Source organism: Podarcis pityusensis (assembly GCF_964106645.2).
Source record: "Podarcis pityusensis genome assembly, chromosome: 6".
In the NCBI taxonomy this organism is placed as follows: Eukaryota; Metazoa; Chordata; class Lepidosauria; order Squamata; family Lacertidae; genus Podarcis; species Podarcis pityusensis.
The window spans coordinates 57,929,031-57,956,673 of record NC_138030.1 but is presented as its reverse complement, the minus strand read 5'-3'; the positions used below and the strand labels follow the sequence as shown (position 1 = coordinate 57,956,673).

Below are 27,643 nucleotides of genomic sequence, written 5' to 3'. Positions count from 1 at the left end.
TTACCACCATACATTATAACATTATTGCAGGCTGTTTTCTGGTCCTCTTTCCACTTGTACAGAGTTGATGGTTACTGTTTTCAACTACAACAATTGGTTGATTATTTGATTTCTGGCTGCTATCACTTGAATCTGCTGAAGAATATTTTTTTAAAAAAACCAAATGCAACAAATCTAGTTTGCTGTGTAAATTGTGACATGTTTCTATGTTGTGATCACTTTTACTGCCAGTCTTTTTGGATGAAAAATGGATATATGTTTAATGGAATGTTCTATGGGGTGGGGTGGCAGCTGCGATTCAATTGTTCACTCTCGGCTGTGTGTGGATTTGTCCAACTAATTCCTAAGGCACTTGGTACTGGAAAAGAAAAGGCAGTTCTCATGGGGGGAAATCCTGGTCAATGGAATAAAGTTTATTCCTCTCACACACAAAAAAGGACCAGTCTGATCATTAGGTTGTGAAAAGAGGTCAGATGTCATTTTGCTGGTGTTTTACTCAGGAAATTGCCCTATACTTTCCCTATAGATTTCCGCTGAAGACTAGCAGAAATCTGTACCTTTGTCATGTCAGGTAGCTGTCTAACAAAAAGAATGCATCTAGTCAAAACACATTGGGTGCAAATGGTTGGCAGGACTGCCAGGTTTTTGTTTGGTTTTTTAAAAAAAGCCAAGCTGAATGCACACAAGTTAAATGTGCGTAAGTTGTGAGCTACCTGTAGTTAATATTCTGCTTAAGAGGAGGCTACACAGTTATGTGTTCCCAAGAAAATTCATATGAAACTTTATTCCAAAAAAAGATGGCATTATAAAATGTTTTATATAAAACAGAATAAATAGTTTCCAGATAAAAATGTAAAACCCACAGCACAAGGAAAGCTTTTCTTTACATTAAGCACCTATCAATTACAGTAGTTAATATGTGTGTTAGTTCAAAAACACTTACAAAGTATAACATGCTGTCTACATTACTCATGAAAAAGCTGTTTAGACTGCAGCCCTATGCAGACTTACCTGGAAAGTAAGCCTCACTTCTGAGAAAACAGGGAAGGATTGGTCTGTCAGAGTATTTTTAACATACTATTTCAACATACATCAACAGATAAACTTTTGATTATGTAAGCAGTTGGGAAACTTGACTAAAAACCCAAAGGAGGGAAGGACTTGTGCCTGCTTAAAACAAAAATTAAAATCGTAGCTACCAAGTGCTTTATCAGTAAACCAAACTATTTGGCCTAAATTACTGACAGTGTGCTTGACTTCGCAGTATCTCATGTGTGGTTTATGGCCAATAATAGTTTGTGGTCTCCTGAATCTTAAGTGCTTTGGGTTCTAAAGAAATGTTCTTCAACAACTCAGTGGTATTCTTGGAGGCCAACAATGAAATCTAAACTGTTCCCTCTACCTCGGCTGATGACTTTTGCAGTGCCTTCCGCGGTCACAGGTAGGGGCAACAGTGGCCAGTTAAATATGGCCGCCTTAACATGGGATCACAGTAAACAGCCCTTGTAGATGGGACATTTCTAGGTTAGAAGGCAGCATCAGAAGTCATCCTGACCATTCCTTGTTTTCAGGGAGGAGGGTTTTAAATTTGCAAGGCTCTCCGTTAATTATTGCAAATGGGGTCTGTAAGGCACTTTAGAACTCAAAATATTGAAGGAATGCAGGGGTGTGTTTGTATGAGCTGAGTGCTGCACCTCCATGGGCATGACGACTCCCCCAATCTTGGCTAAGCCACAGCAAGATACTGAGATCCCTCAGCTTTAACACAGGAGAGAATCTTTAGGCACTGGAAATTTTTCTCTGTGCTTAGGCAGGGGTGGGGGACCTATGGACCTCCCAAGTCTCCCCAGTTGCATGGCCAGTGGTCAGGAAAGATGGGGGTTGTAGGTCCAGCAACAACTGGAAGACCACAGGCTACCCTTCCCTCCTGTAAAAGGTTATGGCTTAAGAATCCCAGGAGAGGGTCTTCTGGACTAACCTTATTTTCCTACTCTGTCTTGGACAGGCAATCTTGTTAACCATGTTTGCTGGGAAAACAAAACGTTTACAAAATGAGACTGGCCTGATAGGTACAATGCTACTTAACATAGTAAATGGTTTTTTAAAACATGGAATGACCCTTTGAGGGGGAGAAGCTGAGCATACAATGCACGACATGGAGTCGTAGGAAAGTTGTTGCACGAGTAGAACAGCTTCTATTTGCATAATGGGGCCTTCTTCCCCCCTGCCCCGCACCCTATATCTCTTCTGAGAGTTCCCTCAACCCTCTGCAGTAGATCTCGGGGCACCACAGGGCACATATGGAAGGGGGGGCAGTCCCACTGCATAAGCTCTCATGCAGTTACTCAGTTGATTACATCCATCCAAAATCCTGCTTCAGATACCAGATTAAAAGTCTTAAGGGGGATACTCAACATTTAGTTCAAAAGCTGCTAATTACTGTAAAAGGGGAGTTGCTGGTTACACCTCAGACACCATGAAGGGGTTGAGGTCCCACAAAAACCTGTTGTCCTCTCCAAAGCTCCCATTCTTCTTCTTTATCCCCAGCTTTTGAAGAAACACTGAACAGTTCTTCAAAAATCATAGAAGTCAAACACATTAAGTGAATGCATGTATGTGCATTAATATCACTTTGAGCCCAGAGCACTGCCTAATCCATGCTGTTTTCAGGAAACCACATCAATAAGGAGTATGGTTAGCTACCCTGCAGTTTTGGGACAAGAAGAAACTTGGAAGGAGCCGGTGCTGTCACACATCCTAAAGGGCTGGAAGTGGCTGGCCATACATATAAAAGGCAGATAGGGGAAGTATTGACTAAGCTACTGTCAACATCATTCTGTGGATGCATCTCAATTGGTATTACTGAGAGGGCATCACTAGAACCATCTCCCCATAGTGAAGATGGTGATACTATTGGCAAACTGGTACCATTGGGAGCATTCTACTGAGGTCACCCCAAACGCTTTCTTGAGTCCCCCCTGGAAGAATATCTTCTTCACCAGGGTGATGTTATGGGGGTGTGGTCTTAACACAGTAGTTCCAGGGATAGATAGTAAAGGGTGGGTGGGAACAGGTCTGTCACTTATAATTGGAACCATGCTTATCTTCCAAGAGTCTCTTTCTGCAGCAGATGGCCAGAGCTGCTGCTCCTTTGCCCCTTGGGCTGCTCAGGACGACGCACGTGTTGTCCACAGAATACGCCCCAAGTGTGTTGGGGCCATGGGACTGGGCACTGCATCCTGTCAAAGTCCAGCCATCATCACAAGTCACCATCACCTGTGATGGAGAAGGCAAGGTTAGTCAACACCGACAAAAGATGAAAACCTCTAGATAAGGCAGCCCCAAAGGTGGCATCCTCAAATAAGTCTATTCATTCTCCCTTGCAGCCTCTTATACAGAGAATCCCACAACCCTGCTGCCACTGGTTCAAGTACCCCTGCCCAAAGAAATGGACTCGCAGCTAAAAGACCACAAGACCATTGTGTAGAAAGGTCTTGTGGTCTTTTAGCCGAGTAAGTGATAAGCCTGCAGGAGCCCCCATCCCCACCGTTGTCTCTCTCAGCTTGGGAATAGAGCAAATTCCAGTACTCGTGGCGAGTGGCCTCCACTTGAGGCCCAAAGGTGATTAAACTCTGCCAGAGGTTGAAGCTAGACTTGAAAGAAGCTGTCTGTCATAGCCAACAGAGTAAGTTGTGGGGTGCATGCTTCTCCAGGTCGCAAATGAGCCCATGGACCCACAATGGTTGGTGACTCATGCCCTAAAGGAACAACATCCACATACCTTTGCTGTGTACTCCAGAGAAGAGTATTCCTGCACCTTGCACTCTAGGCTGGGCGCATGGCAGCAGGAAGCATGCACGGTTGCACCTGCCTGGCCAACACACTGGTCACGATGGCTTTCTGTCCCCAGTTCAGGTCTGATGCTGTCACTGAAATCTCCAGCCAGAGAATGAGAGCTGCAACCTGCCAGTTTAGATCATATTAGGGTATATGCTCAGTGAATGCAATCATGGGAACAAGTTGATTTGGAATGTTCACACTGGGAATCCCCATTCTTGTTTGTTCTGTTTGCTTTGGTTTATATTGCAGGTCAGAAATTAGCTGGGGTATGGAAGAGGTTTCTGCATCAGCACCACATTCTACTGTCTGTCCCCACCCACTCCAATTTCGCATCATCATCCTACCACATGTTGTCGTTTGCAAGAACCCAAATATAAACCCAGATCACCCAATTTGCAGTCCTTGAAAAGACCAAGCAGTAATGTGGGATACAGTCTTGTCTGTTCAGACCTACTGAAAGGCCTGTTTCCACAAGCTATTTTGCCCACTTGGGTGTGCATGCACTGTACTGCTCATGGGCATTGTGCATGCATAAGCAATGTGTGTGGATGTTGCCATGACCATGCAATAGGTTTACATGCTGTTTTAAGGATCCTTGACCAGCACTTTACTTTCCCTCTGGCTTTTAAAAAAATAAACTGCTTCTGTGAGTTTGGAGAAAGGTGCTAGTCAATTTCCAAAGAAATTCTATCCAGCTTTGAAGAATTCCCCAAGTGCAAATACAGTCGTACCTTGGAAGTCAAATGGAATCCATTCCGGAAGTCCGTTCAACTTCCAAAATGTTCGGAAACCGAAGCGGTGCTTCTGATTAGCTGCAGGAAGCTTCAGCAGCCAATCGGATGCCCCGTCGGACATTCTGGTTCCAAAGAAGGTTCGCAAACTGGAACACTCACTTCCAGGTTTGCAGCATTCGGGAGCCAAAATGTCCAAGTACCAAGGCATTTGGGATCCAAGGTACGACTGTACTTATAAACTCTTCCATTTTCATTACCGGTAGTTATTAATTGTGCAAACTACGCAAGCCCAGAAAGAGTTGCCTGCAAATGTTGCACAGTGGTCCCAAGATGGCATGGTGGGAAAGCCCATCCCAACCCACACAGTGCAATGCTGATGGGGCTGTGGGTGCATCAAACTATAAGATCTACAAGTGTGCCGCAACACATTATTGGCCACGTAAGTCTGGGTCCAGTAAGGGAGTCCTCTTCCCTGCACGGAACCTTCCTTGGCGACTCAGAGCCCACATGGGAAAGATGCTTTGGCACGACAACATGGATTGCATCCATCATAGCTGTCGTCACGTACCAGTCAATACATGGCCGTCCTTGGTGCAGCTGACACTCTGCAGTGCTGTGCCCTCTGCAGTCTGCGAGTGGGCATGAACCTGGCAGTCGGCTTTGGGCCAAATGCAGCACCTGGCAATGGCATAGACGCCTTGGCCCCCAAATCGATTATGAGCCACGCACTCCTTCTTGCCTCCGTAATCCTGGAATTTGGAAAGCACAGCAGTGAGACACAGGGAAGTGCCAACAAGCCTCCATAACCCACTGAAAAGCTTGTGTCTGCATGTAAAACAGCAACTCCAAAACGTAGCCTCGCCCCCCCCCCCAGAACATCACCTCCATGCGCTCGCCTCGCCGCTTGCCATTCTTCGATAAGCTTGAGCAGCTGAACATTTCTTCGTTGCTGTTGCAGCGGGCGGCAGCTATCGACTTGCTGGTTGACCCCGACAGGGAAGACCACACGGAACGACAGTACAGCTGCTCATCTGAAAGGAAGTGGCTCGTGGCCATTAGAGGTGCCTAGCAGTGCCCACAGAGTGCAGCTCTTTCCCTGGTCCAGCCAACTGGAGAGCACACACGCATTCACGAGACCCATCACAGGGAGGTGCTTGGGAACCACTTGAAAGTTCAGCTGGAAAAGTGGAATTTTGGAAGGCGGGGGAGGGGAGGGGAACGTCAAATGGACCCTTGTCATGGCCTGTCAAAGCTCTTCTACTAAAGCATGAAGCCAACGACAATAAGGATCACTCACCTGCTACCAGTTTGGAGGGAAGCCCAGCTACCCTGTTTGGAGTTAGTAGCCTCTGGTCTTCTGGAAACCAAGCCTCATTGATGAGGTTTTTTCTGGAGAAGTGGATCAGCTTCTGCCTCAACTCGGAGATGGACAGGTCAGGGTTGGAGTTCAGAAGCATGGCTGCAATTCCTATGGAAACGTGCATATTACTCTGCATTATTTGGCAGCGGCTGTGTGTGTGTATAAAAATAACTAGATTGGGCGATTATCTTTTTCTGTTTTCTGTTATCACAGAATTATGTTTGTGTGCTGTGAAATTAACAGCTCAGTGTTTTGGCTCTCTGTGTGTGCAGCTGTTTAGATGGAATTCACTTAATCATTAACAGGAATGCACTTAATCATTAACAGTAATCATAACTGTTTGGTAAAAAGTGAGAGGGCTGGATCAAGTTGCGTTGCTCTTCCACTCACCTGGGCACATGCTTGAATCTCTCCCATTGAACTCAATGAGACATAAAAGCGCTTAACTTTGGCTGGATTGTACCCCGTAGTCTGTTACACATCCAGGCTACTACTTAACTGAGTCTGATGCTCTTGCCAAAGAGAGAGAACAAGAGGCAAACGCAGGCAAATATCTGCTTTTTTAGAAAGGCCCCACAGAAGAAACTTGGCCCAACACATACATTCACTGTGGGCAGAGGGGTTCTCTGATGGGTGCACTGCTTTACTCTAAAGAGCTTCCCCATTCACTTCAATGGATGGAACAACCAGTTTCTCCATGGAACGGAATGGTGCACACACCCAAGTGGTCTTGGACAGGATAAAGCAAACAGCAAGAACCACCTTCTAATCTGCAAATTGCTTTGTTGTTCTTGGGCGTTTACTTCTGCCGATAATTCAGAATACAAATTATTCAGCCATCTGGAACTCCTTTCCTCCAGTATAGCCTAATCAGAGGGGTTATTTCTGCGTTAAGTAAATGCCTTTTCCTTTTCTCCCCTTCAAGCTGCATATTTCATTTCTTTAAAATATCTGTTTTTACACTCGCCACAGGCACCCTCCAGGATGCACAGAACCATTTAGTAAGGAAATGTGTTGGCAGCAGTTAACTCTTCGATGCATTCAGCCTTCGGCCCAACAGCCCACGAGGCATGTCACTATCAGACCATGACACACACGCTGGCATTCCCAGCTGCATCCGCACAAAGATGCCAAATGAGCCTGAGGAGCGGGGGAGGGCGAGAGCATGCGCATGTGCACACGCTGGGAAAATATTCTGTGGCGTAAAGGTCAGGCTGTCATTTCACATGGATGTGCCATGCCAAGGCCACAGCTTTCAGACATTGAGGATCTGATGGGCCACAGGGCAGCTTCCCAGCTACTTACTTGTTAATTTATCAAAGTATTTATATGCTGCCACCCATCTCGTAAAATATCAGGCCGATGTACAACAAAATGTCCACCATGCAATATGAAACACCATTAAAAACCATTTCAAAATAATCATGAAAATGACTGGCTAATAACCCAAAAAATTAAGCAGATGCACAGGTCTTCAAATTTGAAAGCCACGGCGCTTGCCTAACCCGCTCGATGAGTGTTCCACAGGATGGGACCAGCAACACGGCATGCTCAGCTTCCAGCTGAGTCCAGTCAGGCCTCTCTGTAACATGCCTGGAAGCATGTGGGCAGTCAATGCAGATGTTTTAGCAGAGGTGTCACATGCAGTCGGCCATCTGCCTCCATTCTGCACCAGCAGGAACAGAGCACTTTCCCTGATGTTACTTTCCAGGCTTGAACACACAGGTAAGAACTGAACCACTGCAATATAAAGCCTCCAACACACACACACCCCAGTCTAGGAGGAGACCATGGCCCATCTTTTCAAAGGCAGCTGAGAGACTGAGTATGAGTAACAGGGTTGCCCTCCCACTATTTTGTGATAAAGGTAATCCATCAGGGCAACCAAGGCTGATTTAGTCTTGAAACTAGGTTTAGACCCATGGAGAAGCCCTATGTACATGGGGTCCCTTTCACGCTACTGCCAAATGTGAGATGAATCCAGCGGGCGCATTTACATCCAGGGCACTGGCAGAGGGCCTTCCCGGTAGTGGCACCCGCCCTGTGGAACGCCCTCCCACCAAATGTCAAAGAGAAAAGCAACTGCCAGACTTTTGGAAGACATCTGAAGGCTGCCCAGAGTGGCTGGGGAAACCCAGCCAGATGGGCAGGGTATAAACAATAAATTGTTGTTGTTGTTGTTAGCTAGTGCAATCCTCCTCCTGCCATCATGCATGTGCTTAATATGTGGGACGAGGGGGGATATCTATGTGGAAAACAGCCATCGATGAATCATGAAGCTGCAGAAGTGGAGGCATATCTGTAATTGCATGAAGTCCTGAGTGATGGGGGCCACTATGAGGAAAATCTTCATTAATTCACTGTTCTGTGTTTGGGTTTTGACTGCTTGATGAGATGGAGAAAATGAGGCAGGAGAAAATATTTGCCTTTCACCATTAAGAATGGGAGGCTCAAAACGACAAATCCTAAGGTCACATCTGCACCGGGCCATTTGAAGCATGTTTAACACACATTTAAAGCACACAGCTCCCCCTGCCCACAAAAAATTATAGGAACCATGGTTCACCTCTCACACAGAGCATCCTTGACAAACTACAGTTCAGAGGATTCCTTGGGGGAAGCCATGTGCTTTGAATGTTTGGCGTGGGTGTGACCAGAGACACAGAGAGATTCCCTGAGTTCGACCCTTCTGGGAGCCGAGCAGCAGTCACACAAATTCTGCCGTAAGGTTTTTACCTGCCACGTGTGCAGCTGCTTGGGATGTCCCGCTCTGTGAGGTGAAGCAAGTCGTGCAGTCGCTGGAGGCACCGATGATATCGTCTCCGGGGGCGAAAACGTCCACACAACGGCCAAAGTTGGTCCCCAAGGAGCCCATGGAAGCAGGCTGGTCCTGAACATTGGTGGCCCCCACTGTGATAACCTATGACGACACGAGACCTAATCATGGCTGGCGCGGAGCAAAGAAGAAAGGCAAACTCCTAGAGGCGCAGAGGGTCTTAGATGGCAGAAGCCATCGAATCCAATCCTCTACTCAATGCAGGAAACCTCCAGCAGATGGACTGTCTGGCCTCTGCAAGAGACATCCCACTGCCAACCTGCCTGAGTAATTAGTTCCACCGTCAAACCTACGTTTAAACTCTAGTGTATATTTAAACGGCACAAGCACAGGGTGCAACATGGATGGGAAAACACCCAGAAACACCTGGAAGAGGTCCTGTCCACCCCAGACGTTTAGAGCAGGGGTCGCCAGGCTTACCGGGCATAGGCCGGATCACGCCCGCGAGATCCTCCATGGGCTGGGCTGGCGCAGCGCAACACTGGAAATCACGTCTGTGCATATCAGCGGTGCCGGAAATCGCTTCTGTGCATGCCCAGACGCCAAAAATCGTGCCTGTGCAGAAGCAATTTCCAGCGTCTGGGCATGCGCAGAAGTGATTTTCGGCGCCGTGAAAGAGTCCCCGTGCTGCGCTGCTCCGGTTTAGCACAGCCCGCGGGGACTTGCTGAGTGGTTGGCTTGGTTCGGTGGCGGCTCATGGGCCTTAGATTGCCGACCTCTGGTTTAGAGCATTCTTACGCCGCTTCAACAGTTCTGGCTTCCCCCACAGAATCCTGAGAACTGTGGCTTGTGAAGGGTGCTGACCTCACAGAGCTACAACTCCCAGCACCCAAGTTTCCAGGATTCTCCACGACTTTTATCATCAAGTTGTATAGCAGTGCTATAGGGAGAGAGCATGGTGTGGGTGTGACCAGAGACTCCAGAAAATATGTGTGTGTGTGTTTTTAATGGCTTCCTCTTCAGCCAACTCTGTAAGTGGGCTGTGGCATAGACCCTGCTCTGAGAATCACGACCCACAAGGCTAAGTGCCAGCCTCCCCCTCTTTACATCTGGAGTCAATGTAGTCGCAGAAAGAAATGTGTGGCTTGGCCAAGATATCTGCAGCAGGTTTTGAAGATACAGCATGCTCTAGGGCAGCGACTGAATCTTTCTCCATCCGTAAGCTGCCCAGTCCTTGGTTTGGAGGATGCAGGTGGCAGCAGTCGCCCATCTTTCCATGCCTTGCCCTGGAGTGCTGATATCCCATCAAATGGCAGGTAGGCTAGCCCAGGTGTGTGCACCAGTCAGTACTTGGCAACCGCACAGTGGATGAGTGGCAGGTCCGTGTGGCAAACTGTCTCAATGGAAGAGCGCTGTGTTTACAACCATGTGAAAGATGTACCCGTGATGAGATAATCTGGAAGCTAATTTGGGGTGCCACAAATAATTACTGGGCTACTTTACTACGGGCCTAGAACAAGGGAGCAAGCTAACCCTCTCACGTACCTCTGGTTCGGATGCCGGTGAATACAAGCAAGCATCTTCCTTGTAGTTGCCCGCTGCAGCGATTATCACCACCCCCATCCGGACCATCAGGCGACAGGCTGTGTTCAGGATGTGGCTGTAACCACCAGCCAAGGGAAGCAAGACAACCAGAGGGCTGTAGGGCTGGACATCCAGGGTCTTCTTAATGAACTCCAATCCTGTCATGTGAAAAAAGGGAAGCAGACAGCGTGTATCTGGCTCAAAAGAGAGGACACAAGGCACGTCTTTTCAGTGTGTGCTTTGCCCTGTTTCTGAGCTGGGGAGACAAACCAGTAGAGCACATGTGAAAGAGGGAAAGGAGCTTTTTGTACACACATCTGTCCTACTATGCAGAAAAGGAAGGAGAAGGAAACGTCTTGTTTGTTTTAAAGAGGAACCATGCAAGTGCAATGGACAAAAGGGTCAGCCCGTGATAGTACAAAACAAAAAAAACCCAAGAAGACTTTTGTGGGACTTGAAAGACAAACATTTGTTATGGCAGAAACTTTCTTGAGCTAGAGTCCAGCTGACAGATCCATGCACCCATTGAAGTGGGCTGTGGAGGTCAACATACTTCCACTAAATTCTTAAGTATTTCTCCTTTGGGGTCTTCAAATATGAAACCACAAAATAAGCTCCGTCTCTCAATATAAATTAGATTTTGACCGCATTCTCTCTCTCCCCCTTTTGTTTTTATACCTGACTGGGTGCCAAACAAAGCGAGAGCTGAGTTCATAAGAACTGGACTGAATATCTAAGTCCATTCAACCCAACAGGCTCCTCCCCCAGGCGGTGGTGGATCAGCAACATCCAAAGTCTGGCTGGGATGTGACAGATTGGACTCCAGAGTTCCGCTCCCCCTTGGTGAACAGCTGCTGCTTACTCACCCATCAGAGTGCCACTCACAGTGCCCTTCCCCTGGCAGTTGAGCACTCGGAGGCTGCTCACGCTGGCTCCTTTGGCGATGCCGGCATCCCTCCCGCTCACAACGCCAGCCATGTGGGTCCCATGGCTGTCACACTTGCTGGCCTGCCACAAAGCATAAAGTTCACCATTTATCACCTGTTTCTGCCCCCTCACGCACACCAGGAATGGCAATCCTTCACGTCGTCGGGTTCAAAACCACCCTGCGGCCTCAGCGTGGCTAAAGAACCGGGTGGTTCTGTTGCCTTCGACAGACAGGAGGAAAAAGAGGAACCTAAAGAATGTGAAGTGCTGAATTATATTACAGAATTCTAAATTAATTTTTACTGAAAACTACAGTGGTACCTCGAGTTAAGAACTTAATTCGTTCCGGAGGTCCGTTCTTAACCTGAAACTGTTCGTAACCTGAGGTACCACTTTAGCTAATGGGGCCTCCCGCTGCCACCGCGCAATTTCTGTTCTTATCCTGAAGCAAACTTCTTAACCCGAGGTACTATTTCTGTAACTTGAAGCGTCTGTAACCTGAAGCATATTTAACACAAGGTACCACTGTATTTGGAAAAAGAGCAACAGTAGAATGTCGGGGTGATGTGAAGACATAATTCAGGACAGGAATTACCATTATTGGAAGGGGCAGAGAGAGAGGAATAAATGCTCCCAATGTAAAAGGGTAGGCATGACTGGAGCCATAATTTCATCCTTTCAAAGCTATCGTGAAATGCTATGCTGTCTAAAGGCCCCATTATTCATCCCTTCGCTAGGCAAAAACAACCAAACCATTTTCCCTCATCTTGTGAAGAGCTGACTGCTCTCCCTCCCCATTACTAACATGCTAAATCGAGAGGGGGGCTGCAGAGGTTGAGAAAAATATTAGGGGCTTTAAGCAGACCCAGGTTGTGCCACAAATATGAGAGGCTGGAAGCCCCTTGATCCTTCACATAAGGAGAGATTGTCATTACAGATAAAAAGCAACTGAACTGCCTCTGGCCTACTTGCTCAACTGACACTTCCCGCTTCAAGAAAACACCATCCCAGTGGTGCCGCCAAACGCAGTAACACATTTTTATGAGGAATTCAGCAACGGAACAAGTTGTCGGCATGACAGCTCATGTTAAAAAGCAAGTCACGAATGTTACGGGGCCTCCCCTGCCACACATATACAGAGAAAGCATGGCGAGCACATGGGGCCTTTCAGATGCGACAATAACTCAGCAAAGCACAAAAACGTTGATTGATAATGCCTGAACAAAAGCCTCTCTGTGACTGAAGAATCCATGGGGTTGGCTCAAGGGGGAAGCCTGAAGAAGGGGACTGGCTGAAGCTGGCTTTCACACTCTGCCCACCTTTTGACAGACCCTCCCCCAAAACCTCTCCCTAGAGAAAGGGGACCCTGCTCAATGGAGTAGGCTCTGGTATAAAGGGCTAAGGGAGGATCCTCAGAAGTCAGGTGGAGGTAGCTCCTGTAAGGTGCTTCTGCTCAATTTGCGAGGACTGGCTCCTTCCTCCTGAGCCCACGACACCTGAAGGAGCGTCTCCACCCCCATCATTCAGCTGAGTTCCAGCACCGAGGGCCTTCTGGCGGTTCCCTTGCTGCGAGAAGCCAAGTTACAGGGAACCAGGCAGAGGGCCTTCTCGGTAGTGGCACCCGCCCTGTGGAACGCCCTCCCACCAGATCTCAAAGAGAAGAACAACTTCCAGACTTTTAGAAGACATCTGAAGGCAGCCCTGTTTAGGGAAGCTTTTAATGTTTAACAGACCACTGTATTTTAATACTTTGTTGGAAGCCGCCCAGAGTGGCTGGGGAAACCTAGCCAAATGGGAGGGGTATAAATAATATATTATTATTATTATTATTATTATCATCATCATCATCATCATCCTCACATCCCACCCCATTCAACAAGGTACCCCAACCAACAAAGTGCGAGATTGGCTTCATTATTATCAGATAATGGAGGCATATAATTCGGACAAGAAAATTGGCTTCCAGGTGGAAAAATCAAAATTAGAAACAGAACTGTTAGAACCCAAAACTAAGATTTTGTCAAAGATGTATAACTTGCTGTTGAAATGGAATACTCAGGATGAAACGGTGAAATCTGCTATGATTAAATGGGCACAAGATGTTGGACATAACATAATGATGGCTGACTGGGAACAGTTATGGACCACAGGTATGAAGTTTACGGCATGCAATGCCTTAAGAGAGAATATAATGAAAATGATATACAGGTGGTACATGACCCCAGTCAAGCTTGCAAAAATCTATCATTTGCCCGATAATAAATGTTGGAAATGTAAAGAAACTGAAGGCACATTCTTTCACCTTTGGTGGACGTGCCCAAGGATTAAGGCTTTCTGGGAGATGATCTATAATGAATTGAAAAAGGTATTTAAATATACCTTCTTGAAGAAACCAGAGGCCTTTCTCCTGGGCATAGTCGGCCAATTGGTGCTAAAGAAGGATAGAACTTTCTTTACGTATGCCACAACAGCAGCAAGAATACTTATTGCAAAGTACTGGAAGACACAGGATCTACCCACTCTGGAAGAATGGCAGATGAAGGTGATGGACTACATGGAACTGGCGGAAATGACTGGCAGAATCCGAGACCAGGGAGAAGAGTCGGTGGAAGAAGATTGGAAGAAATTTAAAGACTATTTACAGAAATATTGCAAAATTAATGAATGTTAGAATGATGTTAGAATGAAGTTAAGTGGTTTTAGCAGCAATGTCATAAAGGTGTATGTAAAAATGGATTGTTAATAGGTGAGAATCTAAAGCTATAATATATTAAGTTAAAGGACTAAGACAAAAACAAAGAGGGAAAGGAATTGCTGAATTAACCAATTGAACTGGAATACAAAAAAGGGAGGTGAGAGGAGGTCAGGGAAGCAAGGAAATGAAATGTAAGATACGGAAGGATTAATTTGTTTTTAAGTGTTTTTTACTTTTTTTCTGTACTTTGTATTTTGTATGTTTTTTCTCTTTTTTATTTTTTTTTCTTGTTTCTTTTCTCTTTAACTATGTAATTTTTTGTTTCTGAAATTTTATTAAATATCATTTAAAAAAAAAAAAAACAAGGTACCCCAACCCAAAGGAGTGACTTTTCTGGGGTGGAGGCCATCAGGGTTGAAAAATCAGCTTCCACCAGACTCCTTCTGTGGGCTTTCCCCTCAATTCAACCCACAGAGGCAGGATGAAAGCCCAGCCTCAGGTGTCAAACTGCAGTGCAAAAATTAGTTGGTATGAAATTTTTGGTTCAATTTTATTTGAAAAATGCTGCCCTGGACCCTATCTCACTGGCTTTAGGCCTCTTAAGATGGCACTGAGCATGTGCATAGATTTCTACCGCAATTGTGCCATTCAATCTGGAAATCTCCATGCAATGTACATATTTGAAACCACCTTAAGAGGCCATTCCGCCCTGGAGGAGAGGAAGAGACCCAATGGGAAGACTAGGACTCCGACATCTTGGTCAGAGGGAATCTGGCTGCAGTCAGGTCTGTCCACAAATGGCATCTCACTGGGATGCGCAGAAGCACAATCAGCACCCACAATGGCAAGTGTCTGTTAAGAACTCACCCACTTCCCAGCGGTACAGTTACGAGCATCCCTTTTCAACATAACGAAGAAGTGGGCCTGAAGAAACTGACAGATTGAATTACACATGCTGCTCCCACAAAAACACCGTAACTGGTGCTTAATCCCACAAATCTCCTCCAAGGACTAAAGGTTTCAGGGTTGAGCCATCATAATAAACATAGGGTTCTAGCAACGTCACTGGTAAAAGGGGAAAGTGGCAAGAAAGTCGCCATTGCTCGTGTAGCAGAGCTGGCGTACCTGTCGGTGGAAGCGAGTGCCATCTTCTTCTGGAACGTTCTCAAATTCAGTCATGAACACTCTGCCCTCGATCTCTCGGTGGTTGCTCTGGACCCCAGTGTCCAGCAGATAAACTTCAACCAGGTCGCCTCTGTCTAAAAAGAGGAGACAGTCAGTCAGTGACGCCTAGAGGCAGTGAAGGCGTTGCTCTCAACGCAGCATCCCAGCATGCCAATATACAATGAGGTTTATCTTGCGCAAGCAATTTATAAAGGGAGCTGCTCCAATTTTGTCTTGTACGGAGCAGGCAGGAAAGGAAATGGAAGATTGGACTTAACACGATTATCCCTTCTATTCTGGTGATCAAAGGCAATACAAGCGAGTTAGCGGCTCTGTTTCTGTGTCGTTAAGGCCAGATTTGCAATCTTCGGAAAGCGGAGATTGGGGTGGGGGTGAGTCAGTCTACTTCGCTATTTAAAAAGTGAAGTAGCCTATCCAGTAATTATTTGAGGCCTCAGCATTTAAGCATCTAGTGGTTTTAGCAGAAAACAAAAAGAGATATTCAGAAAATCCACTCTGCTTATTGTTAAATTTTGTTTTAATCAGAAACATGTGTATAATGAAGTACATGTTTTAATTTCTCCCCCTTCCCCGCTTCCTCCTCCCTTCCTATAAATTCTAATTGTTAGAGCCCGGCTTCAGCTGGGGAGGGCAGGATATAAATAAAAAATCATTATTATTATTATGATTATTATGATATTATTATTATTAATAATAATAATAATAATAATAATACAAAATACCTTTTACTTTTGGTCACCCATCGAAGCAATCAATGCACTTTACTATATATAAAATTTCATATCTGCAACAATAGTGATCATTTTGGCACAAACACTCATTTCATTCATTTATTAAACTTACTAGTTGCTTGTCACCCGAAGGTCTCCATTTTGACACAACTTTGTTAACAGATTCAGAAACGTTTACCTGAGTACTTATGGTTGTTTTATTTCCATTTTAAATTTCATGTAATTGTTGCATGTCATATGCTCTAAACTAAACAAAGATGAATCCCAATGCAATCATGTTGAACAGTTTAGAGAAGGAAATGAATAAAAACTATGTTACAAACATAAGATGTGCGTGTATATACATGCAGAGCAATTCAAAGCAACCCTCCAACCAAGCCAGGTTGGGTGGGTGGATTCAGCAAGGCTCTCTTTCTCTGCTCATCTCCACTGGCTCAGCCCAGCCCTGCTTCAGCTGCCAAGCATGGGGATGAGAGGCAAGCTGGCAAGTTATTCGCCAGCAGAAAGCCCCCAGATAGAGTGCTCCTGGGGAAAAGAGGGGCAGGACTAAGCCAGCCTGAGATCCACTGGATCTCGCTATTGTCATGTGACGGTCTCAGGCCCAAATAGGGCTGTATGTGCAGCGAGCATGTGAAACAGGGCCTTATTGGTGGTGGCCCACACCCATGGAATGCAGTACCATGTGAAACACATAGTGGCAGACCAAGCAATCAGTGATAGGTAGCGCCATCCCTCTGCATAGGATTTTGTTGTTGATTCCATAGATATTTGGCATCTCATGCACACATGGTTGAATGGGAATATCACCTACTGGGAGGATTATATTCAGTAGATCCGTCTTGCACAGGGACAATCCGGCCCAGGTTCCAGGGAATGCTCTGAGCAAACACATAGGAGTCCTCTTCTATATAATCCACATGCGGTAGTCTCAAAGCCTGCACAAAAGACGACACGGGAAGAACTGTGCAAGTCACGCAAGAAATATCATCGCCATCATCCTACTCTTCTCCTAAAAGTATACAGAGCATATAACAAGAATGGGGGATCTGTGGGCCTTCAGATGTTGTTGGACTACAACTCCCATCACCCTGAGCAGTGGCCATGTTGGCTGGGGCTAATGGGAGGTGGAGTCCCAAAATCAAACGGAATGTGGAGAGAGGCCATTTGTGTAATTTCCTCTTCTCCCTGCGGCTCCTCCCCACCAATGAGAGAGCATCTGGAAATTCAGATTTATACAATTAGTGCCCTGGAGCAACAAATCCACTTTTAAAAAGAAACTGGTTTCGAAAGTGACAGGGAAATGCACCGAAAAGTAGGTCAACAGAGGATTAACATGCAGATGGTATACACCGGCTCAAACAGATCAGGACGAACACTCAATAAAGACTGGGTACAATCTAACCTCTGTGTAAACCTTGTGCAAGCAAATCAGGATGAATGCTTAACAGGTGAACTGGAGGAGCCATGAGTGCGGCTTACATTGATCTCAACAGAACTGGGGTGTCACCACTAAGAAGGCCCTGCCTTGTGTGGTGACCTGCCCATCCAACCTTGTTCCATAGTCATTTGGAAGCACAAGCAGAGCCTTCCTTCCCTGCAGGAATCAGAAGCCAGTCTGACTGGTACTGAGGAAGCTAAACAGACACAGAATGGAATGAGGAAGCCTAGCAGGGTGGGAAGGTGCTGGAGATTTAGGGCAAGGGTAGGGATGAGAGAGGAAAATGGAAAGGTTGGTGGTGGTAAGGATAGGAGTGCAGCAGGCAAGGTGGAGGGGCTGAGAGAAGGACTGGGGAACCTTTGGCCCTCCAGACATTGCTGGACTCCAATCCCTTCAGACCCAGAAAGATGACAGGACAGAGACCAAAGACTTCTCTTCTTCTCTATGCACAACATATCCTTCTTACAAAATTGTGCAGGCTTCTGTTTCATAAATGCATTCAACTACGCCTGACATCCAGCAACGTCACTTGCTCCCGTAACTGTTTTTGTAAGCCCATTCCCTTCATTGGGCAAAAAGATTCCTGCATTGCAGGGAGCGGAACTAGATGACCTTGGGGGGTCCCAGCTCTACAATTCTCTGATTTTATAATCTCTGATAGCTTTGTTTTTAATTTTCTTGTCATTACCATTAGTGTTGTTGATAAAGTTATGCAGCTATTATCGAACTCAGCATTACGGCAGGTACTTAACAAATGGAAAAAGACATACTCCTCCAATTCTGGATAACTCTAACAGCTGGAAAACTCTAATAACTCCAATTCTAATAACTCTAATAACCAATGTCTGACAAAATTCCTTCCACCGTCTGACTTCTAGCTCACATTTGCTAATTTCCCCTTTGCCACCATTTAGGGAGCATTTCCAGCCTCTTTTTCTCAAAGCAGCTCAAACTGTTGTAGCGGCAAGTCACAAATTCTCCTGTGTGCGCTCAGCACTTGAGGCCTTTGTTGGTAAATATCTACTGCATGCAGGAAGCACACCACTGACAGACTGTGGGAGAATCTCCTTGCTGCAGGCTAACTCTGTGGTCGCTGCCCCCCACAAACATACACCAAACACGCATACACAATCTCGATCTCTCTCATGCTCCCACACAAATTCTAATCCTCTCGCCCATTCTCTCTTTGGGTATGTGCATGCATGCGCACACATCCATCTGTGAGCACTCCTGAATATTTTCCCTTCCACTTCCCTTATGCGTGTGCAGACAAGCCTTTGTGACCGCAAGCACAGCCAAACAGAGGGCATGAGATGCTCTTCCCTGCACCTGTCGCAACTTGCACATGGGTGTCTAAAACCCTGCAGAGAGAGCTGTGTCAATGAGTTGTTTTAGAAAACCCAAACCAGGAGTGTTTGCATTCTGCATCGGATGATTTCCCCTAAGCAGCGGCACACCTGGCATCATCTTTAGCGTTGCAACGCTCTTAAGTTCTCTGATTCACCGACTTTCACAGAGCTACCAGCCTGAAGCGTATCTGGCATCGTAAGTGGCTAGGAAGTGATTAAGCAAACCTATTTGCCTCCACTGAGTCTTGCATCACTTTGGATTTCTCAAATGGCACCTGCCTTATCGTAAGATTATGAAATGTTTGGAAAGGACCACTGGGTTATCAGTTGTCCTGTAAAAAGCCACAGGAGTCCATGCAAATATGCCCTTCTCAGAACGAAAGGGGGAAAGCCATCACAAAACACCTCCCAAACACTTCCCACGGGGACAAAGAGGAAAGTTGCTTCTTATTTGTATCTTGCCAAGGAGGTCAGAACATTAGCCGTGCGGTAATCTCACAAAGTCAACATAGCATGCACTCCTGCCCAACGAGAGAACGTTGTGGCTGAGCAGAGACCTGAACCTGGTTTTCCCGTCACCATAACAAACTCAGCACACTGAGAAAAAACACCACACTACAGTCATTCAAAGGCTGTTGGGGAAATTGGGAAGCATCGTTTGGTGGCAAAAGAATATCGTTCCCGGCAACGCTGTGATCACTGGATGGAAGAACGCTTTTAACTGTAAAGCAATTGCTTTTAGAATGTTCTAACTGTAACTGCTTTTTAACCAAACATTTTTAACGCAAACTTTTAGATGTTTTTTGTTACTGTTTTTTAGAATATTTAAACTGCTTTAGAATGTTTTTGCTTTGCTTTCAAACTGTATGTCTATCTGAAGCCCTGGGGCTCCTTGGGGAGGAAATAAATTCGGTGAACAAGTATTTTTCTGCAGAAAAAAAAATCTGTTTTAAAAAATGCATTGTTTCATAATATAAATTAGTAACATAAAGAATGAGTACAACGCCAGTCAAATTGTTCAGTTTCAAAGGGGGAGTGTGTGTGTGTGTGTGTGTGTGTGTGTGTGTGTGTGTGTCTGCACAGGTCCTTGGCCATACAGTAAGCCCACAACTTATGTTAGGGTTATTTCCAGGGAGACCGCCAAAAGCCAAAGTCACATATAGTGAAAACAGAATCACAGACTTGTAGAGTTGGAAGGGAATCTTTCACTCAATGTGAGGCTCAAATCCATAAGCCTGAGATTAAGAGTCATACTCTACCGCCTGAGCTATCCCATTCAATGGGGGGGGGGGGTTGCCAAGGTCATATAACCCCAGAACCACCTCCCTTTAAATTTTATTTTATTTTTTTACCACACACATAAAGCTGAATGCCCACAAGTTTACGTTGGACGCTTACTGTACTAATATTGGAATGTTAACTGGTCCAGCTTCCAGTATCTTCCATTTTTGTTCTCTTTAAGATTTAAACAATATAAAGGAAGAGCATGCTGCCGAGTTGTAATGTCTTAACTTACTTTCAAGCATTCCAACTAAAGCATATTTTTCAAGCAAAGCTCTTAAAAGTGCACTACCTTGATTTATTTATTCTTACCCCAATCATATATTTTAGTTCAACTACAGTTGGCCTACTGGCAGTACCGGTTGCTAAGGCTACACAGGGATGGCGGCCTACATTGACCCCCAGTTTTCACAACTCTGTGCCTCGCTGCCACTCACTGAGAGAAGGAGGCGTTCAGTATGGTGTGGGAGCAGAGCAAAGCCAAGCTGTTCCTTCTGCCCCTGCGCCATGTTGAGGTCCTGCAGCCTTGTTCCCCCTCCCTGCCTATGAGCGGCAGCCATGCGCAGCCCCAGGAAGACAAGAGAGCAACACAACCACACAGCCTTCCCACTACTGGTTATGGGAAAAACAATTTGAGATATTTATACAACAAGGAGAATAAACATGGTGTACTTGTTCAGTTTTGTGTACTAAAAGCAACTCAAACACCACTCAGTAGATCCTGGTCAACTTCGGCCGGTCGCACATTGCCAGAAGACCCACATCACTGCCCCACACACTGGGGAACAGGGACTTAGTGAAAGTTCATACAACAGAGATGATTAAAAAAAATAAATAACTGTAGGGACGACAAAAACCAGAAACAAAAAGCAGACAGATGCGCAAGTATTAGCCCCCCAAAGTGTTTTGGGATTTTTACTTTCTGCTCACTTAAGCATTCTGCTTGGTGCACCAAAAGAAGAGTCTGAAACTGAAAGAAATCTCACTTGAAAAAGAAACATATACATGCAGCTGGCTTTAACTAAGCAAAAGATGCCAGCAGATTCTGCTCCGCAAAAGCCAAATTCTTAACCTTTTTTTTCTCCTTTACAGATGTTAACAGCTGTTGAGATGGTGTCTTGCTTTTACTAGCCAGATTTCTTAAAAATATCTATATTAGTTGTTGATATGGCATTGCACAAAATATATTCAAACACAGCCTAGACGGCCATCTTTTACAAGATAGCCTTGCTCCATCCTTAGCAGGGAGGTTTCGACTAGATGGCCTACAAGACCCTCCCTCCCAGGGTTTGGGTGGCATTTGGCATGGCGTGGGCAGAGACTTTCACTTGCAGCGTGGGTCCTCCCCTTCTCCCTCTCCTCTTCTCCCAGTATAACTCCCCTACACCTCTCCAAATCTCTCCAATCCTCAGGAGCAGATATTGGAGCTGTGGGGAGCCAACAACGCCCATTCCACTGGTGGAACCCCACAAGGTATATTTTATGCTGCATTTGATAAAACTGTAGAGCCAAGGGAGGCTTGGACGAGAGACATGCCAAGATCTGAACGTAAATAAGTACCTATTGTGCTTGTAAATACTACTGGGCTATGTCAGGGACCAGGAGGAGGAGATAGGAGACTGACTTGGAACTGATGGGAGACAACAGGACTGGTGGGCCCGCCTTTTCCCAACTTGTAAGTATACTTTTGACAATAAAGAGTTTCTTCCACACTCTGGACATTTCTGATAGCACCGTGATGGACTATAACTCTCCTCGTCCCCGCCCATAGGCCATGCTGACTGGGGCTGACGTCTGGAGAGATCCTGAGCTCCCCAGCCCCGATGCAAAAAGAGGGACTTACCATGTGCAGCACGTCGCTGCTCATCTTCACGAGAAAGCCCTGGAACAGGTCCTCAAAGATATGCAGGATCTTTGTCAAGTAGCCATGCCTGGCTGCTCTGGCCTGCAGGCGCTTGGCGGTCCTTGACGTCTGAGATTTGTGGGTTTCTTCCTTAAGCACCACAATGTATTGCCCTGGCAGGCGCCACAAGTCCTGCGTTTAGACAAAACAGAAGTAGAGAGTCGGTAGATGATTTGCAGAAGCGCGTGCCCCACTAGGGGGGTGGCGCAAGCACAGGGTGGAGCTCTGGTGCCCTTAAGAAAGTGCGAGATTCTGCTCCCAGTCCCACATACTGGGCATTGCCTCTTCTGCATGCTCACTGCTCTGCCTGCTTCTTTTGACATGCATATGAAGTGAGCCAGTGGTGTGGCAGAGAAGGAGCAAAGCGCCACCAATTTCATAGCAGGAATGACGGTGACATCCCCCTGAGGAGGGCCTCCTCTGTGTGCCAACCAAATAAAGCTTTTCTAAAAGACAAAATGACCAGATAACCAACCACCCTCTATTATGGCTAATCAAAATAGTGAGGTCCACCAGAATTCTCCATCAGGCTGCAAATTAAGCAAAACTTGGAAAGGGGTCCCTGCATTTATCCAAAAATCATTTTTGCTTTACAGCCTCAGAAGAGATGGGGGGGGGTGCTGTCACAAAGAGGGCCTGCTCTTAAAAAATAACTACTGCACCACTGTATTTAACACCTCACTGGAAAGGAAACAGATTCCGCTCAACCACTCCTCTGACTTAACATTTTTTGGCTCAACGCAGCCACTTTAAGAAGTAAACAACACCTTGTTAAGCGCACACACATAAAGCAGCACAATCTTTATTTGCGTAGTGAACGACAACTAAGAATTGATGTAGTTTTGAAAATGAAGGAAAGATGTGCTGGTTGTTTTTCCAGTTCAAAATCTCTCCCTCCTAGCAATTCCACCCACAGATATGCAAACAAACATATGGAACTTTGTGTAAGAAATAGCAGGAGCAGAGAGAGATTTTGAGTGAGGAAACTGATCAGCAGAGAAAGGATTGCGTAAACACAAGCTCACACACCTCTACTAAAAATCTGCTTTTTATTTTTTAAAGAATGAATTGGGAGTTTGTTACACACATCGCCATGTAATGCATAATCTGCCCCTTAGAAGGAAGCTGATTCTGTACCGTATATCAGAGGCAACTATGAGAAAGTGGGAAGGACCAGGAATTTTGTGAAGCAAATCTTGCTGAATCCAGCACAAATTATTCTCCCATCTTCCTAGTCAATCACACAGGGCTGAAATGAATGGGATGTGGGAGATCCAGAATCAGACCTCCCAACATCTTTGCTCAAAAGCAGTCACATCCTCCGATTTGGATCAGGGTTGGATGTTTCTTCTCTGCACTGTTTCCGTGATTTAAAATCCCCATCTCCCAGAAGCTGCTATTAGCTGTGGAGCGTGGAGGGGGGAAGACATAAACCATGACTGGATGTGCTTTCTCTCGTCTCTGTGGCAGCGTTGGGGAGAAGAAATTTAAACTGGGGAAAATGTTTTAAAACCTGTCTTTCAGCACTAAATCCTGATCCAAATCATTTCCCCACCCCACCTATAAGCGCTTCTTAAGATGCTGAGAGATCCAATTATAGATCTCCTGCGTTGATCACATATAGATGCCCCCCCATCTTTTAGCAATCTCCATTTGTGTTCCTTTCTCTTTTCATTTTTCACACACCCCTACACTGTTCTGATTTTTTTAAAAGAAGCCAAAAACAAAATCCAGTGACCCCATTTTGGGGGGGGGGCTGGGGGGGACCCGACCTGCATGCACATCTAGGAAATCCAGGTGCTGACTGCTCACCGCTTCCAGTATTGACCATACCACCTGGTTCATCACTGAGCAGACTCCACCTCTGAAAGCCAGGGATATTAATTTGCAAGAAGACCTTGGCTCTTCCTGATACTCCCTTGCAGTAAGAGGAGGTAGGTCAACTGTGCACCCCTGCACAGCAGAAGCCAAGGCAGCAGATATTCTCTATCATGGCTGAAGCTTACAAGGTAGGTGGACTGCACGAAGGCATCCAATCAAAAGAGGCAAGGCTCAGAAGTGCCCCAAAGACAAAAGAAAGACAATACAATGCAGAGTGCCAGGAGAATCCCTGCATTTCCCAACCACTCCCTGGATGCCAGATCTTTCAACTCACATGCAAGACAAAGCAGGCATTTTTAAAAATGAATAGTTCCAATAGACGGCATGTCACCAGAGATCACAAGACCTTAATAGGCAGATCTACCTTTCAGCAGACGAGGAGGTTCTGAGTGAAGGCAAAATGCAACAGGTGTGCATTCGTTGCAAAATATCCTGGAAGCCTTTAAGGCATGTCCAACGTTACAATGGTATATGACTAGTGCCTGGCCAAATTTCCTAAAATGGATGCTTCACAAAGCCTCTTCCTCCTGCTGCCTGAACGTAACATTTCAAATGTCCCTTCTTCAAGAGACAACACCCCCCTCCCCAAAAAAGAGAGCATTACAGTTCCGTAGAGGATAGAGGGGCAGTGGCATAGCGTGGGTTGTCAGCACCCGGGGCAAGGCAAGTAATTTGCGCCCCCTAACCCGTGGATTTGCGCCCCTAACCCTAACCCCCAGATGTTGCACCCGGTGCGGCCGGCCCCCCCTGCACCCCCCACGCTACGCCACTGTAGAGGGGTGACTTCATAAGGAAACAGAACAGATCCAAAATAACAGGGGAGGGGGATATTGGGTCCCTGTTCCCACAACAGCCTTTGCTTCATGAATTATGATGCTAATAATAAGCCCATCCCAGGTCCTGACCTACCGTGGGTGTCTGAATTTGGCAGCAGAAATCCCAAAGCATGCATTAGTATCCTTCCAAATGGGGAAAACAAGTTTCCAGACAGGGGAAGGGGTTGGGGAAGCAGTGCCACAGAAACAGGGCTTCAAGTCAACCTAGGATCATCCCGTGGAAATGTTTCTGAATGCCAGAGCCCTGCCCAGAAACAAGTGAAGCTGACTATAATGATGAGAGCAGCCTGGGGCATGTGCAAAGAGAATGTACAGAGAGATTATTTTCTTTCCCGCCCAAGAAAGCACAGCCCATTTAGGAAGCCGCCTCAAACTGAGTCAGACCCTTCTAGCGCAGTGTTGCCGGCACGGACTGGCAGCGGCCCTCCAGGGTTTTCACGCAGAGAACCATTCCCAGTCCTGCCTGGAGATGCTGGGGTTGGAAGCAGGCACGCAAAGCTTCCCAATAATGCACACTCGGCTTCAGGTGGGGCGGGGGGGGTTCCAGAGGGAGGGAGCAAGGCAGCGCCAGGCAAGATCCTCTCTGGTTTAGGGGCTGACTGCTCGCAAGCAAAGGAACGAGCATCTGTGCAATGCGAACCCGGGGCCTTTGGGCAATCCTTACATTGCCAATCCCTTCAGAAGTCCCACGGAATTCGCTGGAGCTTAGACTCCCGGGCAACTGCCGCCTAAGGTCCCAAGCCTTTTTGGGGAAAATCTCTTCGATGTGTTTTTTCGGCAGTCAAGAGGCATATATACATTTTATGAAAAAATAAGCTCCATTGCAGCGCGTAAAGCTACTTTTGCACAGGAGCCAGGGGCTCTCGCTGCCCCCCAAACCCCGCCTGTCTGGAACGACCAGAGTCCTCAAACTAGAACCCGAGCTTCGGAGGACGGAGGTGCCCCTCCAGGTCACCCCCCAGCTCGCCCCAAGCGAGTGGGAGAGAAGCAGCAAGAGCACCAGCCGGAGCCGGAGCCGGAGCCGGAGCCTTCCGAGTCCCTCTGGTCCTCCTCTCCGCCACGGTCACCTTATTGCTCCGATGGAAAGCGGCGGACCCGCTCCGGTATTTCCCCAAGTCGGCCTGGCTCTCCTCCTCGAAGGCGAAGGACGCCACCAGGTCGTCGTCGTCCTCGTCCGGATCGTCGAGGTTGGCGGCAGCCGGAGAGAGCGCGCCCAGCAGGAACAGCAGCAGCAGCGGAGCGCGCAAGCAGCTGCCGCCCATCGTGTCCCCCGCTTGGGAAGAACGCGGGAGTCGGCAGAGACCCAGAAGCAGCCGCCGCACGCGGAAAGGCTCGGCTCTGGAGCGCAGCGCGGCGCCTAGAACCCGGCGCGGGCGGAGCCTAGAACCCGGCGGGGCCCTGCACGCAGCGGGCTACTGGCGCGAGCTGCCCTTGGCGCGGCGGCAGTTGCACCGGGCGAAGGATCAGCAAATGGGAATCGCATCCCACAGCTCGCTTGCACACACAGCGCGCACGCACACCCCCCTCGCCCGCTTCTTTCTCGCCGCTTCGACTTTCCCTCCTCCCCTTTGCCTTTCCATGTGCTCCTCTAAATCTTTTTGGGGCGTGGATGTACCGGATCACGCCACTATTATCCCATCGGACCATCCTATCTCGTTAAACATTAATTGGAGTTTCTCTCATCCCTGGAGATCAAGTTGCTGCCCCGTTTTGCTTTTCCTGGCGTCAAATTACAGGATTACTTTCGCGTGGGTTTTTTTTTCTTTCTTTCTCAAACGCATTCCATTGCATAGCTTCCAGAAGGAAAAATGTACTGTATATATTCTATGCGTGAACACGATTGGAGGAAAGCGTCTCAAGGGGATAAGGGGGAGCAGTTGTGTATGTAAGGAATTCGAGAAGCAATAGGCATGTTATGGCATGGGCCTTTGGAAAGCTTTTTTGAAGGAAACCTGGAAAAAAATGTCCACAGTACTCCCCAGACTCTTGTTTCTTCAGGGTACGATAGTACTTTCATCCCAAGGAAGTACAGCTTTAATTTCCCAAGAGAACTAGAATGAACATAGCACACAAAGAAAGGCTGAGAGACCTCTCTATCCCCCACCTCAGGGCCCTCACTAGGGCACAGCCCCTCTCGCTGAAAGAGTGCCTTTGCCTGGCTGGAATGTGACCTTGAAATGCCAGAATCTTTCTTGCTTGCCTCAGTTGCCTGGATGGAGAGGCGGGCAGACGGGCTGTAGGGTTCCCAGACTTTTGCATGCCTGAATGCAGCCTGCTATACAAGGGTCAGAGTGGTATCCACTGAGCCACCTACCTTTGCCTATGACTCCACCCACTTCTGAGTCTGGCTCCATCCACCACTGGCCTGCAGTGACTCAAAACAAAGCACATACAGTATGTAAGCCCACTCCTGCTAGCCAATTTCCTCTTTGCTGAAAGGCCTGCGGACTGAACCTAGTAATCTTAGAATCATAGACTCATAGAGTTGGAAGGGATCCCAAAGGTCATCCAGTCCAACCCCCTGCAATGGGGTTTGAACCCAAGACTGACTCAGAGATTAAGAGTCTTGTGCAGGCCAAGCATGTGGTCTAACCACAGAGCTATGGATCCTGCCTTTGACACTGTCAAATACAGGTGAGCCTACAGAGACAGAATTAATACCTTATGAAGCCCAGGTCAAATATTATGAATTATTATCGTCATCATCATTTAACCCCACCTTTCCATCTTCACCTTTTCGAGGCAGATTGCAATATAATGTTAAAATAAAAATAAGTAAAATTACGCCTGCAAATATCTCTGTTCTTTCTTTCTTTCACATTCTTACTCTGCTTTTCATATTAGTTGCCGCTTTCCGTATTGGCATGAACTCACATGGCAGACATTCATAAAAGCAGATTAGATAACAATTAAAAAAATAAGAAAGGATGAAACATGGGGGTGGAGCAGCAGAGAGCCACGGGGAGCAGCCTTCCCGCTACAGACATTTCTACACCTTGCTTGGATGGGGCAGGTCAGGGTGAGGGCAAAGGCACTGGACAGATGCACCTGCAGAGCCAATCTGGTATGTAGCCCCACTTTGCCGCTGCCCCAGCCCCATTTCTGTAAACTGCTGAGCCAGCA

General features: G+C 46.8%; 1 protein-coding gene and 1 long non-coding RNA gene across 2 annotated transcripts; one reads left to right on the top strand and one right to left on the bottom strand.

The window, feature by feature from the left end:
• Positions 1 to 750: 750 nt before the first annotated feature.
• Positions 751 to 26,776, bottom strand: PCSK9 (proprotein convertase subtilisin/kexin type 9). Its single transcript, XM_081011773.1, has 12 exons — positions 25,588 to 26,776; positions 21,744 to 21,935; positions 16,644 to 16,767; positions 15,042 to 15,175; positions 11,161 to 11,302; positions 10,256 to 10,452; positions 8,671 to 8,854; positions 5,872 to 6,042; positions 5,457 to 5,605; positions 5,143 to 5,323; positions 3,782 to 3,963; positions 751 to 3,276 (listed from the first exon to the last, which is right to left on the bottom strand). Exons 1-12 carry the CDS (start codon positions 25,780 to 25,782, stop codon positions 3,079 to 3,081), a joined length of 2,049 nt encoding a protein of 682 aa, XP_080867899.1. The 5' UTR covers positions 25,783 to 26,776; the 3' UTR covers positions 751 to 3,078.
• On the top strand, positions 21,950 to 25,268 carry LOC308480419. The gene is made up of 2 exons (XR_013988096.1): positions 21,950 to 24,289; positions 24,462 to 25,268. It is a non-coding gene; the product is annotated as an uncharacterized lncRNA (long non-coding RNA).
• Positions 26,777 to 27,643: the final 867 nt, after the last annotated feature.